This window comes from Gymnoscopelus microlampas, assembly GCF_963454915.1.
Source record: "Gymnoscopelus microlampas genome assembly, chromosome: 23".
Lineage (NCBI taxonomy): Eukaryota > Metazoa > Chordata > Actinopteri > Myctophiformes > Myctophidae > Gymnoscopelus > Gymnoscopelus microlampas.
Genome location: NC_139960.1, coordinates 2,165,794 through 2,180,397, shown reverse-complemented (window position 1 = coordinate 2,180,397; position 14,604 = coordinate 2,165,794). Strand labels below are relative to the sequence as shown.

Below are 14,604 nucleotides of genomic sequence, written 5' to 3'. Positions count from 1 at the left end.
GCTCACTGGTTTTATGTCATTTAGATTACTGCTCAGTAGTATGGTCATCTGCATTTAATGGTATGCTTCAAAAATTACAAGTTGCACAAAATAAGGCTGCCAGACTAGTTCTGGGTTGTTCTTACAGAACAAGTGTGAAATATATGCATGAACGTCTTGCTTGGCCAAGCGTCAAAGAAAGACTTTCTGCTAGTTTACTCACATATTTTCATAGTCATTAATACCCAGACTCCAAAATGTTTTTATAACAATATAACTTGCTGCTCAGAGATTCACACATACTCCACTCGTGGAGCGTGTGATGGACAGATAACTTTACCTCTACCAAACTCCAATTCCATGAAGAGAGCTGCATTTTATAGGGTAATTGTACTTTGGAATAGTCTTCCAAGTGAGATAAGAAACACCAGAGAAAAAGCAAGTTTTAAAAGGAAACTTCGGATTCATATAATGTATACTCAAAACATACAATAACATCTATTATACAACAGGTAGTTCCGACCAAGCAATCTGATTGGTTGAAATAGCTTTCTAGCCGTGCTTCAAACCAGCATCATAGCACGGGCCGAATCACATTAATAAATCACTCCGCGCCTGCTTAGACCATATATGGCACAGCTGTGCTGTGACGTCACGCTGTCCCCCACGGTATAAAAACAAACAGAGAGTATCCTGACCCACCGCCGCCACCGGAGAACAAACAGCTACGCAAAATGGACTATGTTGTTAATTTTGATTTATTTGGTGGACTTACGGTTGATCAATGGTTAGAAGAGGATGAGAAGGAGAACGCGAAACCGATCTACAAGTTCACAACGCGACGCGTTGTGAGCTTGTAGATCGGCTATTTTCGCTGTGCGATACCTTCGTACGACAGAGCATATAGCCTACTGGAATCAGCTGTGTTGTGCCTCAGCTGTGTTGTGCGCTCTGAGTGCCTCAGATCGCTGCTACAGGGACTATTTTGTCTCAGTCAAATAAACTCTTCTCTTTACAGGGAAACATAATAGCGAAACATTTTTATTATGAATTGCCCCACAATATGAATACATTTGGATGTGTTTTGTTGGTAACTGTTGTATAATCGTAATATTACACTCGAGGGTGTTCTTTACCTTACATTATTGGCACTTCAGTGATGCTGGCGGAACTCGGCTGCGCCTCGTTCCTGACCGCATCACTGGCGTGCCAATAATGACGGTAAAGCACACCCTCTCGTGTAATATTGCTTAATTCTTACATACCAGATTGATAGTGCTACTTTTTAAATATGTTGTATCCCTGTCGGTATCTCTTTTTATGTGATTATTGACTTTTGTGATGTATTATTTAGATTTTGTTGTTTTTAGTATTTCTTTGTAATACACTGTGATATGAATGTTTTTGTTAATGTATTTTAATGTCTTGGACCCCAGGAAGACTAGCTGACGTTAAGGCGTCAGCTAATGGGGATCCGTTTAAATAAACAAATAAACAAATAAACAGTCACCTTTGAATAAACAGGTGACAGCGCTACTGGTCACTACTTGCTTACAGGAGGAGGATCTCCTGACTGAATCATGTGTTAACCCATTAAGACATGGAACTGTGTCATTTTTAGATTTGAGCTAAAAAGCATTATTTTACACTTTGGCTATTCAAAAATAGCAGATCTACAAGCTCATAGCGCGGCACCGAGTGCCGCGCTACGAGCTTGTAGATCTGCTATTTTTGAAAAATCGTTAAACTGTGTGCAAATCTTTGAATATACATATTTTTAAAGCGAACATTTTCAACTCAAATCTTTGCTTCTGGGGGGGTCCCTGGAACAAAATATGTTGATGGGGGTCCGCGGCCAAATACATATCATTTTGGGGGTCCTTGACATGAAAAAGATTGAGCACCACTGATATAGAAACATAGGTTTTTCAGAAAACTGTTGAGATTTAGGAGACATGTAGAATATCGGCTTCAGGTCTCAATGGGTTAAACTCACACAAACAAATGTTGGTGTTGATTTTCATTTTCTTCTTCTGCTGTTTTTTGTTCGCCTTCGTCTTCCTCCGCAGGGCCTGATGATCCTCTTGCAGAACCTTCCCACCATGCACTGGGGCAACGAGGAGGTGAGCGTGCTCCTGGCCGAGGCCTACAGGTTGAAGTTCGCCTTCGCCGACGCACCCAACCACTACAAGAGATGATGAGCCTTGGTTTCTCTACGTTACCCCTCCCCCACCACCCCCACCATAGAGGCGTGTCCCCCCCCCCCCGTCACCCGTACCCTTAAAGGACGACTTCACCACTTTTCAACATATCTTCATATAATAGGTCCTCACTAAGGCTCATGATAAAATGGTACCATTTTTTCCTAATCAGTCTGTGTCTCAGAGGAGGGCTGTAGACAGTTCAGAAACCCGTCTACCAGTGACATCATCGATGGGGAATCCAAGCTAATAGAAACTGCAGGCTTTGTATTCCTGGAAAGTTGCAATGCAATGATAGAAGCCATTGTTCTCGCCTTAATAAAAATCTGAATACAAAAATTGTAATCTTTTTTGGGGAAAAAAAATCCTGCCTAACGATGATGTCACTGGTAGACAGGTTTCTGGACTGTCCACAGCCCTCCTATGAGACACAGACCAAGTAGGACATTTTTTTATATTTTTATCATGAGCATTAGTGAGGACCTATTATATGAAGATATTTTGAAAAGTGGTGAAGTCGTCCTTTAAGTGTCGGCCGTTCCCAGCTATGTTTTTTTTTTTTAGCTTTTTCAACCAACCAATGACTGTGAATAATCGACGCAGGAAGCGCGTCCGATTAGTCGTCTTAACACTCCCCCCGTCTGGGAACTGAAAACTGCGCCGTACACACACTCCTAAGGTCCCCCCCCCCCCCCCCCCCCCCATACAAAGTGGAGGCTATAGGAACCGCGAAAAAAAAAACCCTGTTGTGTCCGTATAGCCGGGAAAAAAAAACAGATGGCGGTCGAGCCTCAATGAAGCCGGGGTCTCAGAATGGGGGGCCACGACTGACGAGGAAACCCTCTGGGCCTTTGCAGAGAAGACGACCGTGTTATCCAGATCGGAAAATAAGTTGTTTTTTGGGGGGGGGGGGGGGGGGGGGTTTTTAGTTTAGTTTTGTTCTTTTTTTCAAATCAAATGTGTCACTCACTCACTCACCCCGGTGCCTGAAAACCATGAAGGTAAACAAAGATAGGTTTGGACAGTTCTGTACACGAGATAAAAGAGTTTTTTAAATTGAACATTCCTCACGCGGTAGAGACTCCTTATCTCTCTGTATAACTCAGAGTGTAACCAATTTGCACGCACTCTTGAGTCATGAATTACTTACAATTAATCCCCCGTGTGATCGTGAACTAACTTACTCTCACTGCGGAGATCAAGCGCTTCTTGTCGGGGTATCAATCCAAACTTGCCCGTTTTTTTTTTTTTTGCCTTAATTTCTGTCTGTCTGTCATTCGTGTCTTCTCCGTTCCTTTTTTTTCCCGTGTTCTCTCTCTCTCTCTTTAGCTCGCTCCTGCACCTACGGTAGAACAAGGAAACGTACGTTTCTGTTGTTTCAAACTACAAGAATATATATGTTCATATATCCCATTAAGACCTGGAACGCATCTGTGTCACATTAGATTTATTTGGCTATTCAAAAATAGCAGATCTACAATCTCATAGCGCGGCACTCGGTGCCGCGCTATGAGCTTGTAGATCTGCTATTTTTGAAAAAAAAAAAATTGAGATTTTTTTCAAAAAACTGTTAGGATTTAGAAAATATTTTTAAGAATCGCCTCAGGTCTTAATGGGATATATATATGTTCATATATATATATCTGTGTGTGTGTGTGTGTGTGTGTGTGTGTGTGTGTGTGTGTGTGTGTGTGTGTGTGTGTGTATACACACACACACACACACACACACACATATATCGCGTTGTGAGCTTGTTGATTGGCTATTTTTGCCAAATATTTGTCTTTTGTCCTGTTTTTTTTATTTTGGATGGGGTTTCCTGTTTACATGATGAGAGGTGTGTCTGATAACGATGATTTATATCAGTGGTTCTCAGCCTATGGGCCGGGGGCCACTGGTGGGGCCGTGAAGATATTTCAAGTGGGCCCCCACATAATTGGCCCACATAACATACTTTACATGGGCCAATTATTATATATATATAAAAATATATTTATAAAGAAAGGAATATAAAGTGACACAGATGAGTTCCCGGATTGAATGGGTTAATATTAAAAAGTGATACTAATAAATAAGAGCTCTTAAAGTAATGCTACCATTGTTCCATTGATCCAGACCGGAACACAATGGATTGAATGGTCATTAAAAATGAACTGAACTCTGAAGACTCTGAAATCTGAAAATGAACGCGGCCCCCCACCCAACTGACCACTTGACCACAGTTAAGCGGTCAGATGGGTGGGCTGCCGCGAACGCTTTCAAGATGTTCAAGTTGGCACTGGTCCAGAAAAGGTCAAGAAACACAGATGTGTGTGTGTGCGTGTGTGTGTGTGCGTGTGTGTGCGTGTGTGTGTGTGTGTGTGTGTGTGTGGGTCTGAGAGAGGGAGAGAGCGCGTGTGTGTGTGTGTGTGTGTGTGTGTGTGGGTCTGAGAGGGGGAGAGAGCGTGTGTGTGTTTATGTCATTGACAGTGAATCCCCGACCCTTAAATTACTTAAATTACTTAAACTTGAACTCTTATGACAGTACGTCCTGAAGCTCGTGAATCGTGTTGTTTTTTGCGGTTCATTGCATTAGGATTCTGAAGCTTTCTTTCTCGCACTTTTCCCAAACTGATTCTGTTTTTGTTTTCTAGATTCCACTCAGATTATAATGTTTCACTCATAAACATGAGGTACTGTAGGGTATGGTGAGATGAAAAACAGTTTTCCATCTCATTCAGTATCAGAAGTATGCTTTGGGGAAAACAAGGTGTAACATGTTCTACCCCAAAAAGTGATGGAGTCCCCACAAAGACGGATTGACGTCACGGCCAAAGAGCACAGGCCGGCTAGCTTCTTTACACTTTAAACCACATTAAGACCTGAAGCCGATTCTACAAATGTCTTCTAAATCCCAACAGTATTCTGAAAAAACATAGTTTTCTATATCAGTGGTTCTCAATCTTTTTCATGTCAAGGACCCCCAAAATGATATGTATTTGGCCGCGGACCCCAATCTCAAAATATGTTGTTCCAGGGACCCCCCAGAAGCAAGGATTTGAGTTAAAAATGTTGGCTTTAAAACAAGATATTCAAAGATTTGCACACATTTTCAAGATAAAAAAAAAAGTAAAGTGTAAAATAATGCCTTTTAGCTCAAATCAAAAAATGACACAGATGCGTTCCAGGTCTTAATGGGTTTAACCCTTAAACCCTAGCTTCCCTATTTTGGGCAAATCTTCCAAAATAATGATGAAACGATTTTTCTGAATTTGAAAAGATCCACAAGTTCACAATGCGTTGCGTCGCGACAAGTTGTGAGCTTGTGGATATGTGTCCTACGACAAAGTATGGCATAAGTAGTTAACTAGTGTGGATGACAGAGAACATACTCTACATCAGTTGTTTTTTCATCTTTATCTGTCTTTTTTATGAGTGCATTTTGCTTTCTTCTCCAGTGTCGTGGACTGAAGTGAACTCCGCTACGAGACTGATAGCATATCACACACACACACACACACACACACGTTACTGTGGCAAAGATAACCTTGGCGCTAGCTAGCCGGAGCTTCAAGGCACACACCCTCAAAAATGGTTTGTTTTTGGCACCATCCCCAAGAGGCAAATCATGCAGTCACTTTTTTCGAAATGCCTGGTTTACACTTTTTTTTCTTGAGCGCCCCCCCCCCTTTTTTTTTCCAGTCAGGGTTTTTCGTTTGAGCGTTTTTGTTTAGTTTTTCACACACATTCATTTATGTTCTTGAGAAACCAAACTGCTATCTTTGTTTTTTTTGTCACTCCCCTTGACACCTGCCTCTAAATGCTCAGAAAACAAAACAAAACATCTAACTGTACTAGAGTGTGTGGGCGACCGGAGTACTTCCCTCTCCGATTAAAAAAGATCTGTACAGAGCAAATTTTGAAGAAACAAAGATCTGTAAATAGAAAGAAAAAATGTAAATAAATCCTATATATGATCTGACGGGTTTGAACCCAGTGTCACCTGTTTGTATTTTCAGCACAACTCATATTGGCGTCATTTTACTGTGTTTTATCTATGTGTGTTTATGAAGCACTTAAAGGGTCACATCGACCATCTTCAACCTACCTTCATATAATTGGTCCTCTCTGATGCTCATTATAAGATGGTACCAGTTCTCAGAGGGCTGTGGACAGTTCAGAAACTACTTTTTGAAAATAGCAGATCTCACGTTTGTGAACTTGTACGTACTGTATGTATTCGAGTGTCCTCAGCGACACTCCAAGCAATCTGAACTCTGTCCAGAGTAACAAGCATCGATACAAGCACGACTTGCTGGCCTTACAAGCCAGCCTTAAGCCTCACAAGCGGCTCTTGAGTCCGGTTTTAAACCAACCAGCCCATTATCAGTTTTACATGCACTATAAACATAGTAGTATAACCCCATAAAATGGGGTCGTGGTATAAAAAAAGTTTGAGAACCCCTGGTCTATAGTCTGGTGTTTTACTCTGTTACAACCTGTCATGGATCATAGTATGCATACTATACTATGTTGTATGCATACTACATGGTATGCAGTATGGATAGTATTATACTACATGTACATAGTATGTATACTACGTGGATAATTGTCATTATATACAGTATAGCTTTCAACCAGGTTTCCTTTCTTGGTTTGTTTTTCTCTTCCTGCACAGATAACTTTGAACTTGCTCCAGTAATTTTCCATTCCTTGTGTACAGTATCTCTTCTGTGTATTTCTGTTCTCTCTCTCTCTCTCTCTGTTGTGCTCTTCAAGCAGGTGCTACAGTTATACAGGAGGTTCCTCAGCCTTCACTCATCCATCCAGACCGACTCACACCATTACTGTGTTCTCTATAGAACTCCTGTTTGACCTCGGCTACGACCCGGCTTGTGAGCCGCGACAAATGATAGAGAGCCAGACTGTTAGCAAACGATGAGCAAAGTGAATTATGATCTAACAAGGATAATTAACCCATTAAGACCTGGAACTGTGTCATTTTTAGATTTGAGCTAAAAAGCATTATTTTTTACCCTTTGGGCTATTCAAAAATAGCAGATCTACAAGCTCGTAGCGCGGCACCGAGTGCCGCGCTACGAGCTTGTAGATCTGCTATTTTTGAAAAATCGTGAAAATGTGTGCACATCTTTGAATATATATATTTTTAAAGCGAACATTTTTAACTCAAATCGTTGATTCTGGGGGGTCCCTGGAACAAAATATTTTGATGGGGGTCCGCGGCCAAATACATATCATTTTGGGGGTCCTTGACATGAAAAAGTTTGAGCACCACTGATATAGAAACATACGTTTTTCAGAAAACTGTTGAGATTTAGGAGACATGTAGAATCGGCTTCAGGTCTCAATGGGTTAAAAGGAAGTCAGCAATAATGTTACTTTCATTCAATCTTATCCTGCTGTATATTCAAATTGGCTGATGGGAGGGCGGACCGACCGGCCGGCGGGCGGACCTCTTGACATCAGATGTATAAAAGAATCAAAGGTAGTGGCAAATAGAAAGGTCTTTAGTTGTGTTTTAAAAGAGATAAGAGTGGCAGCAGACCAGCAGTTCTCTGGGAATTCGTTCCAGATACTGTATGTGGTGCATAAAAACTAAATGCTGCTTCCCCACGTTTATTTATGGTTTTGGTGACAGAAAGCAGACCTTTGACCTGAGAGATCTGGATGGTTCATGATATTGCACAAGTATTTGTAATTTAGCCCTAAACCATTCAGAGCTTTATAGACCAACAGTAGTATTTTGAAATCAATTCTTTGTCATGACCATGATACCGACATGACACTGACCACGATGCTGACATGATACTGATGATACCGACATGATACTGACCACGATGCTGACATGATACTGATGATACCGACATGATACTGACCACGATGCTGACATGATACTGACATGATACTGATGATACCGACATGATACTGACCATGTTACTGACTGTATTGTATGAGATGTTGCAGATTAAACCTTTAATACATTTCACAGACAGCACTTTTATCAGTGTGTAAATGTATGTTTTTGTTTGTATATGTTGGATTCATGTGTATCTTCAGACATGTTACCACTCAAGCCTTCATGACCTTTGGTTTTGTACTTGGTCTGCTCTTTTTTTTTCCCCTACACCAAACCTCTTCGCTAGATCTGCTATTTTCAGGGAATGTTTCCCCAAGAATAGGCATGCTAGGGTTCAAGTGGTTAATGTAAATAAATAAATGAATGAAGTTCCGATCACACAAAGATTTGTGTGATCGGGTGTTGTGACACACCCTGCAGTAACTCAGAGGACGCCCTAGGGGTCCCGGACCCCCCGCTGAAGACCCACGCTTAAGGGGTGTCCAAATTAGACAACTACAGGTCTGTAACTCTGAGAGTAGAACACCAAGTGGACCATTTTGGTTCCATTTGAAAAAAAACGATTGAGAACCACTGTGACATACAGTATACGGCTGATGTCGTGAAGTCTGACATCCGCATTGGAGCCAAGCATGCTGAGATCCTGAGATCCACACGATTAGAATTTGAATGGACCTCTTTGAACCTGGCGTGTCCCTATTTTGGGCATGTCATTATTATTATAGGCGAACCTTTTCAGAAATAGCTAAATCTGCATCTGTTTTCTTCCCCACATACAGCACATAATGTGTTATTTTGTGGCCTTTTTGTCACTGGCTGTCGGTTCAGAACAGTGCCTGGTTCTGTTCTGTGTGCATCTGCACGGCTACATCTGCCGCTGCCAAGCTAGACTACTGTACCTGTCACCTGATGGGAGACTGTGAGGAGGTTAATGTTGGCGTTGTGTTGACGTGGCCTGGCATGGCATGGCATGGCCCGCCACCTGGCCCAAGCAGCTACCAAGAGCTGCTTCTGCCAGAGCTGTGGCACATTAACCCATTAAGACCGGGAACACATCTGTGTGTCATTTTTGGTCGGTGCAACCGCCCCTATATGTGAGGTTTGGACATCGACATTCGCTGCACCATTGTACACCCCTAACCCCTACACATTCAATGCAAGTCTATACTTTTCTTTAAGTGAGCTTCCATCACTGTGATGACCACTAGCTGCACTGTGATTGGCTGACTTTATTGGCTGACTATTCAGCGCTGTGATTGGCTAGTAAAACACATGACACATGTGCATAGCCCTATAAATAGGACTATGCAAAAAAACACATTTATGTTTTTTTTTAAGTGAATCACCCATTGTGGACCAACCATTGTACACCTCTATTCACACCCTTAACCCAGTACTGTGATTAGCTAGCAAGACGCATGATGAAATGAATAACTATAAATATCACCACACACTTCAGAAATATTACTAAGCTTGGCTTAGTAATATTAATTTCGACTGTGATGACCACTGTGACCACACCGCCCACTTCACACTGGGTGTGATTTTTATATTTCTTTGGGCTATTGAAAAATAGCAGATCTACAAGCTCATATCGCGGCACCGAGTGCCGCGATATGAGCTTGTATATCTGATATTTTTGAAAAATCTTGAAAATGTGTTCAAATCTTTGTTCATATATCTTTTAAAGCGAACATTTGTAACTCAAATCTTTGCTTCTGGGGGATTCTACAAATGTTGTCTAAATCCTAACAGTTTTATGTCAAGGACCACCCAAAATGTTGTTCCAGGGACCCCCCAGAAGCAAAGATTTGAGTAAAAGATGTTCGCTTTTAAAATATATATATATATATATATATATATATTCAAAGATTTGCACAAATTGTCACGATTAAAACAAAATTTCAGATCACTCTACAAGCGCTATGAGCTTGTAGATCTGCTATTTTTTAATGGCCAAAGTATAAAATGTTGGTATAAGTGGTTACACAGATGCGTTCCCGGTCTTGAAGGGTTAAACTGTGCCACCCCGCTGTGCACCTGCCCAGCATGTCACCCATGCATGCAGTATCTACAGGTCCTCCTCTGGAGTGAAACATGAGAAAGAACATGATTCTATTGCTTATAATATCGTGGTCAGTTTTGACAGGTTGACGCATCTCTGGATAGGAAGATTAATGCAATAGACCAGAGTAAAAGATAAAATAGCAAAGGCATTATTATTTGATCAGCATCGTTTGTTTTGATATCATTTTAGCATTAGAGGCTGACTCAGGTATTCTGCCACTGCGTATTCTCTGTTTAGGGACAGATTCTACTCTGCTTTTTGTGTTGCTTCTTTCCAATGTGTCCGGTAGTTTTTCACACACACACACACACACACACACACACACACACACACACCATCACTGTGCCAAACCAAATAACTAATTCTCAAACATTTTATGAAACATACCGACCAACACAAATACGTGGAAGAAGGGAAATAAGTTCCCAGACTACGACTATCTTTTTCCATTCTCACTATGTCAGGGTCTGGATTGGCTTCAAGGTAGATGAAACCACTGATCCTCCTCCACTCCTTCACTCACTGACACGTTTGAGAAATCGCAAAGTGTGGTTGCCTAGATCAGGGGTCTTCAATGTTTTCAGGCCAAGGACCCCCTAGCTGAGAGAGAGATGAAGCAGAGACCCCCTACTCTATATTGTATAAAATTGTGCTTCAGATTCAACTTTTTTTTTGTTTACTTGGTCTGCTCTTTTTCCCCTCTACACCAAACACCTCTTTGCCAAAAAATAGCCGATCTACAAGCTCACAGCGCCTCGCGCTGCGAGGCGCTGTGAGCTTGTAGATCTGCTATTTTTGGCCAAAGTTCTCCTCAGAAAAGGGATGCTAGAGTTCAAGTGGTTAAGGTAAAAAAAGAAAAAAAATCAGATCACACAAAGATTTGGCGGACCGCCTGTAGTAACTCTGAGGACCCCCTCGGGGTCCCGGACCCCCTGTTGAAGACCCCTGGCCTAGATGTAAGTCGTGGGTTGCAGCTGTTGTTAAGTGAGGAATCCTTGGAGGGGGGGAATCGTTTTTCATTCCTCACTCTGACGTTCCTTTGAGTAACTGGAGCAGATTCTGGTCTCCTGGTTCATTGGACGGATGAGAGTGGCTTGCTCGGTCTTCAGGAAGATGCGTTTGAGGCGTTCAACGCCATATGTCGCAAGGAAGACGAGGAGGACGAGGCTCCAAAGGCCCAGGACGAAGCCATCCGGAGGGCGCCAGTCCTTCTGCTTGGGTTCCCGACGCACGATCTCAGACACCGGGAGCTGGTCCACGTAGGACCGACCGTCCCTCGGCAAATCCCCACGCACAGGCTTCTCCTCCATCGGCCGCTCTTTGAGATCGGTCAGGTCAACGGTTTCCACGGTGAGCTCCACTTTGCGGAGGACGCCGCCAAAGAAGTCGGTGACGAGGACGCTCCCCGGGTCCCTCAGGAAGAGGTCGGTACGGTGGCTCGGAGTGGACACGCACTGACTCTTCGGGCACACCTTGAACAGGTCGTTCATGCTGGCGTTGCTGGCGGAGGGGTGGATGCCTTCCAGGAAGCGCAGCAGATGAAAGGTGTAGCGGTCCATCAGGGAGACGCCTATCTCCAGGTCTGACTGGTGAGCCAGAGAGCTCTCTCCGACCAGGCTGCTGGTCAGGGCCATGACGTTAGGAGAATACAGCTTCTCGTACATGGAGGCCGCTTGGCAGGTGTCGACGATCAAGAGCAGCTCGTTGTAGCGCCGTTTCTGCCACATCTGCTGGAAGGCGTCGGCCAGCTCGAGGTTGCTCATCTCCGAGTCCTGGAACTGCATGAAACCGTCGCCGCCGTGTCCGGTGAGATACACGAGGACGTTGCTGTGGCCGTCGGAGAGAAGGCGTTTGGAGCGCGGCGTGCTCGGCGGCGTCCTGCCGGTCAGAACCCGCAGGAGGTTCTCCACCGTCACCTCGAATCCACGATAATCCACCTCCACGTCGTCTCCGTACTCGTTCAGCCCCGCGTTCCTGTCGCTGAACACCGTGGCGGGCCTGGGGTTTCTATGGTTACAGGCCATGTCGTCGGTCAACATCAGTATTATGTGACTGTCTGGGATGCCCAGTCTCTTGACGGTTCTGTACACAGACAGGGTGTTGGCCGCATGGCGATAGTTGTACCAGAATCTGGATGTGGACACCAGCACTGCCCAGTTGTTAGTGTGACCACTGCTGAAGGACTGTCCAGCTCTAACCTCAGTGTTATTGCCCCATACTACCAAGTAGGCGGAGAATAAGGTCATTAAAGTGAGTAGTTTCATAATGCAGTACCTAGCCATACTGATCGTGACACGTGGGTCACCTTTTGCCCATACATGGAGTTCCTCAAACTCTTATCATGTTATTAGAGTTGTTGTAAAAGAGACTTTGTCTCAATGTATTTCTTACTGGTTACATAAAGGTTATATAATATATAGTGCATCATGTCATACCTTACATGCTTGACCAAGTACTCTGAAATGGCTACTGCACCAGGTATCTGCAAACGGATATAAACATAATAGTTAGTACCCAGTGACTAGTGGTGCTGCATTAGTGGCACATACACCATTTATTTCATATCAATGACATCACGATGATGATGTCAGTCATCACCAAATTTGGGCACGGTCTTAGTCCCGGACGAGCCCCCATGACTTGCATGATAAAACAAGGGAACCAGGAGATCTGGTACTGCCAGACCCCTAGTGGTTGAAATCTGAATGGCCGGACTTCGCATGACGTGTGTGCAGAGGAAAAGAGGGACAGGACAGGAGAAGAGGGACAGACCGACCGACAAAGCCTCATATAGGCCGACCCCTTGGGTCTGGCAATTAGAAAGGTGCGCTCCTCTGAGGGCAGAGCAGTGCAGTGTTTGCCTACCCAGGGCCCGCAAAATGTGGAGAAGGCAGTCATAGCCTATTGCATCGTTTCCCAAACAGGGATCATGGGTCGGGGGCCCATCTTTGGGTCGCGGACCAAGTTTTTATGGGTTGAGAGTTAATATCCTTTTTTTTTCGTTGCCTACATCATTTAAAAAATATATATTATTTTAAAAGATTTTAAAAAGGTTTAACAACCACAATAAAAAACATGCCTGCACACTGCTGAACTGCACGGTACAGGAGCAACGATGTATTTAAAGACGAAGCAAAACGTTTCGGTCACTGATGATGACCTTCTTCTTTTACTTGTAACAGAGTATTTCTGTTAAATTGCAGTATTGATACTTTTACTTAAGTAAAATATCTGAGTACTTTTTCCACCACGCACTGATCAAAGGCAAAAAAAGAAGAAGAAAAACGTGTCATTGTATGTAATGCAATTTCGTCTCCTATACAGACTGATTTCATTACAACATCCCTGCTCTCTAACCCTCTTCCACCAGCCTATGAACGCTTTGTAAAAGCATCCTTCCTTCCAAAACACCTCTTCAGCCTCCTCCTTCCATTTTTTCCATCGTGTTGTCTTCTTCCCCTTTTTTGCTCTGCCTGACATCTGCGCCGACGCAACTTTTACTTCAAAACGCACCCTGAAGAGAAAAAGGCAGAAAATAATTGGGCGTTCAAAACTTCACCAAGACAACCCCTCCATGGCTGCCAAGGTTTGGGCTCCGAGACAGCCTGTGAAAGGAACATTTAACGCATTGAGACCTGAAGCCGATTCTAGAAATGTTTTCTAAATCCCAACAGTTTTCTGAAAAACGTATGTTTCTATGTCAGTGGTTCTCAAACTTTTTCACGTCAAGGACCACCAAAATGATATGTATTTGGCCACAGACCGCCATCTCAAAATATTTTGTTCCAGGGGCTTTAAAATAATATACATTCAAAGGTTTTCACACATTTTCAGGATTTTTCAAAAATAGCAGATCTACAAGCTCGTAGCGCGGCACCGGGTGCCGCGCTACGACCTTGTAGATCTGCTATTTTTGAATAGAAAAAGTGTAAAATAATGCTTTTTAGCTCAAATCAAAAAGTGACACAGATGCGTTCCAGGTCTTAATGCGTTAATAAGCCTTCAACCAGAAGCCCTTTGATGTAAAAGAACAAGCATGGTACCAATGATTGCTCTCTTCTTTTGTTGATGGAATTGCCTTGTGCGGCACTTATATTATATTGCAAAGACAGTCCCATCATTGAGAGAGAATCATTTTTTTCAACCGAAACGCGCAGGTCTGTTGCATTCACACTGGACACGAGATTCTTCGCTCAAAGTGAAGTTGAGCATAGATACATTTAGATACACTCGTTGTGAGCTTGTAGATCGGCTATTTTCAGCACGCAACCAAGTGTCAAATCAGCCATTACGACGCCATCAAGGCACCGCCAACATACATTTTAGTCGACTAAATCAACTGTAGATTTAGTCGCCAAAAATCTTATGACGTTACGTAGACTAAAACTAGACTAAAACTAAAACATTTCAGATGACTAAAATATGACTAAAACTAAATGAAATTTTATACAAAAGACTATGACTAAAACTAAACAAAAGTTTGCTGTCAAAATCAACAC

At 43.0% G+C, this 14,604-nt stretch overlaps 2 protein-coding genes across 4 annotated transcripts in view; one reads left to right on the top strand and one right to left on the bottom strand.

Annotated features, from left to right (window-relative positions):
• tbc1d22a (TBC1 domain family, member 22a) overlaps positions 1 to 3,630 on the top strand; it is a 197,461-nt gene extending 193,831 nt beyond the window's left edge. For 2 of the 3 annotated variants that reach the window (XM_084050060.1, XM_084050061.1), the window contains exon 14: positions 2,049 to 3,630. In XM_084050060.1, the coding sequence (XP_083906186.1) occupies positions 2,049 to 2,177 (129 nt within the window). In that variant the 3' untranslated portion in view covers positions 2,178 to 3,630. The remainder of the gene's footprint in view (positions 1 to 2,048) is intronic. The other variant, XR_014600235.1, reaches the window with a different exon arrangement.
• A 7,491-nt stretch (positions 3,631 to 11,121) lies between these two features.
• Positions 11,122 to 12,369, bottom strand: LOC311040057 (GPI-anchor transamidase-like; the record flags this gene model as incomplete). The annotated part of the gene is made up of 1 exon (XM_084050130.1): positions 11,122 to 12,369. One exon carries the CDS (start codon positions 12,367 to 12,369, stop codon positions 11,122 to 11,124), a length of 1,248 nt encoding a protein of 415 aa, XP_083906256.1.
• Between the last annotated feature and the right edge of the window lie 2,235 nt (positions 12,370 to 14,604).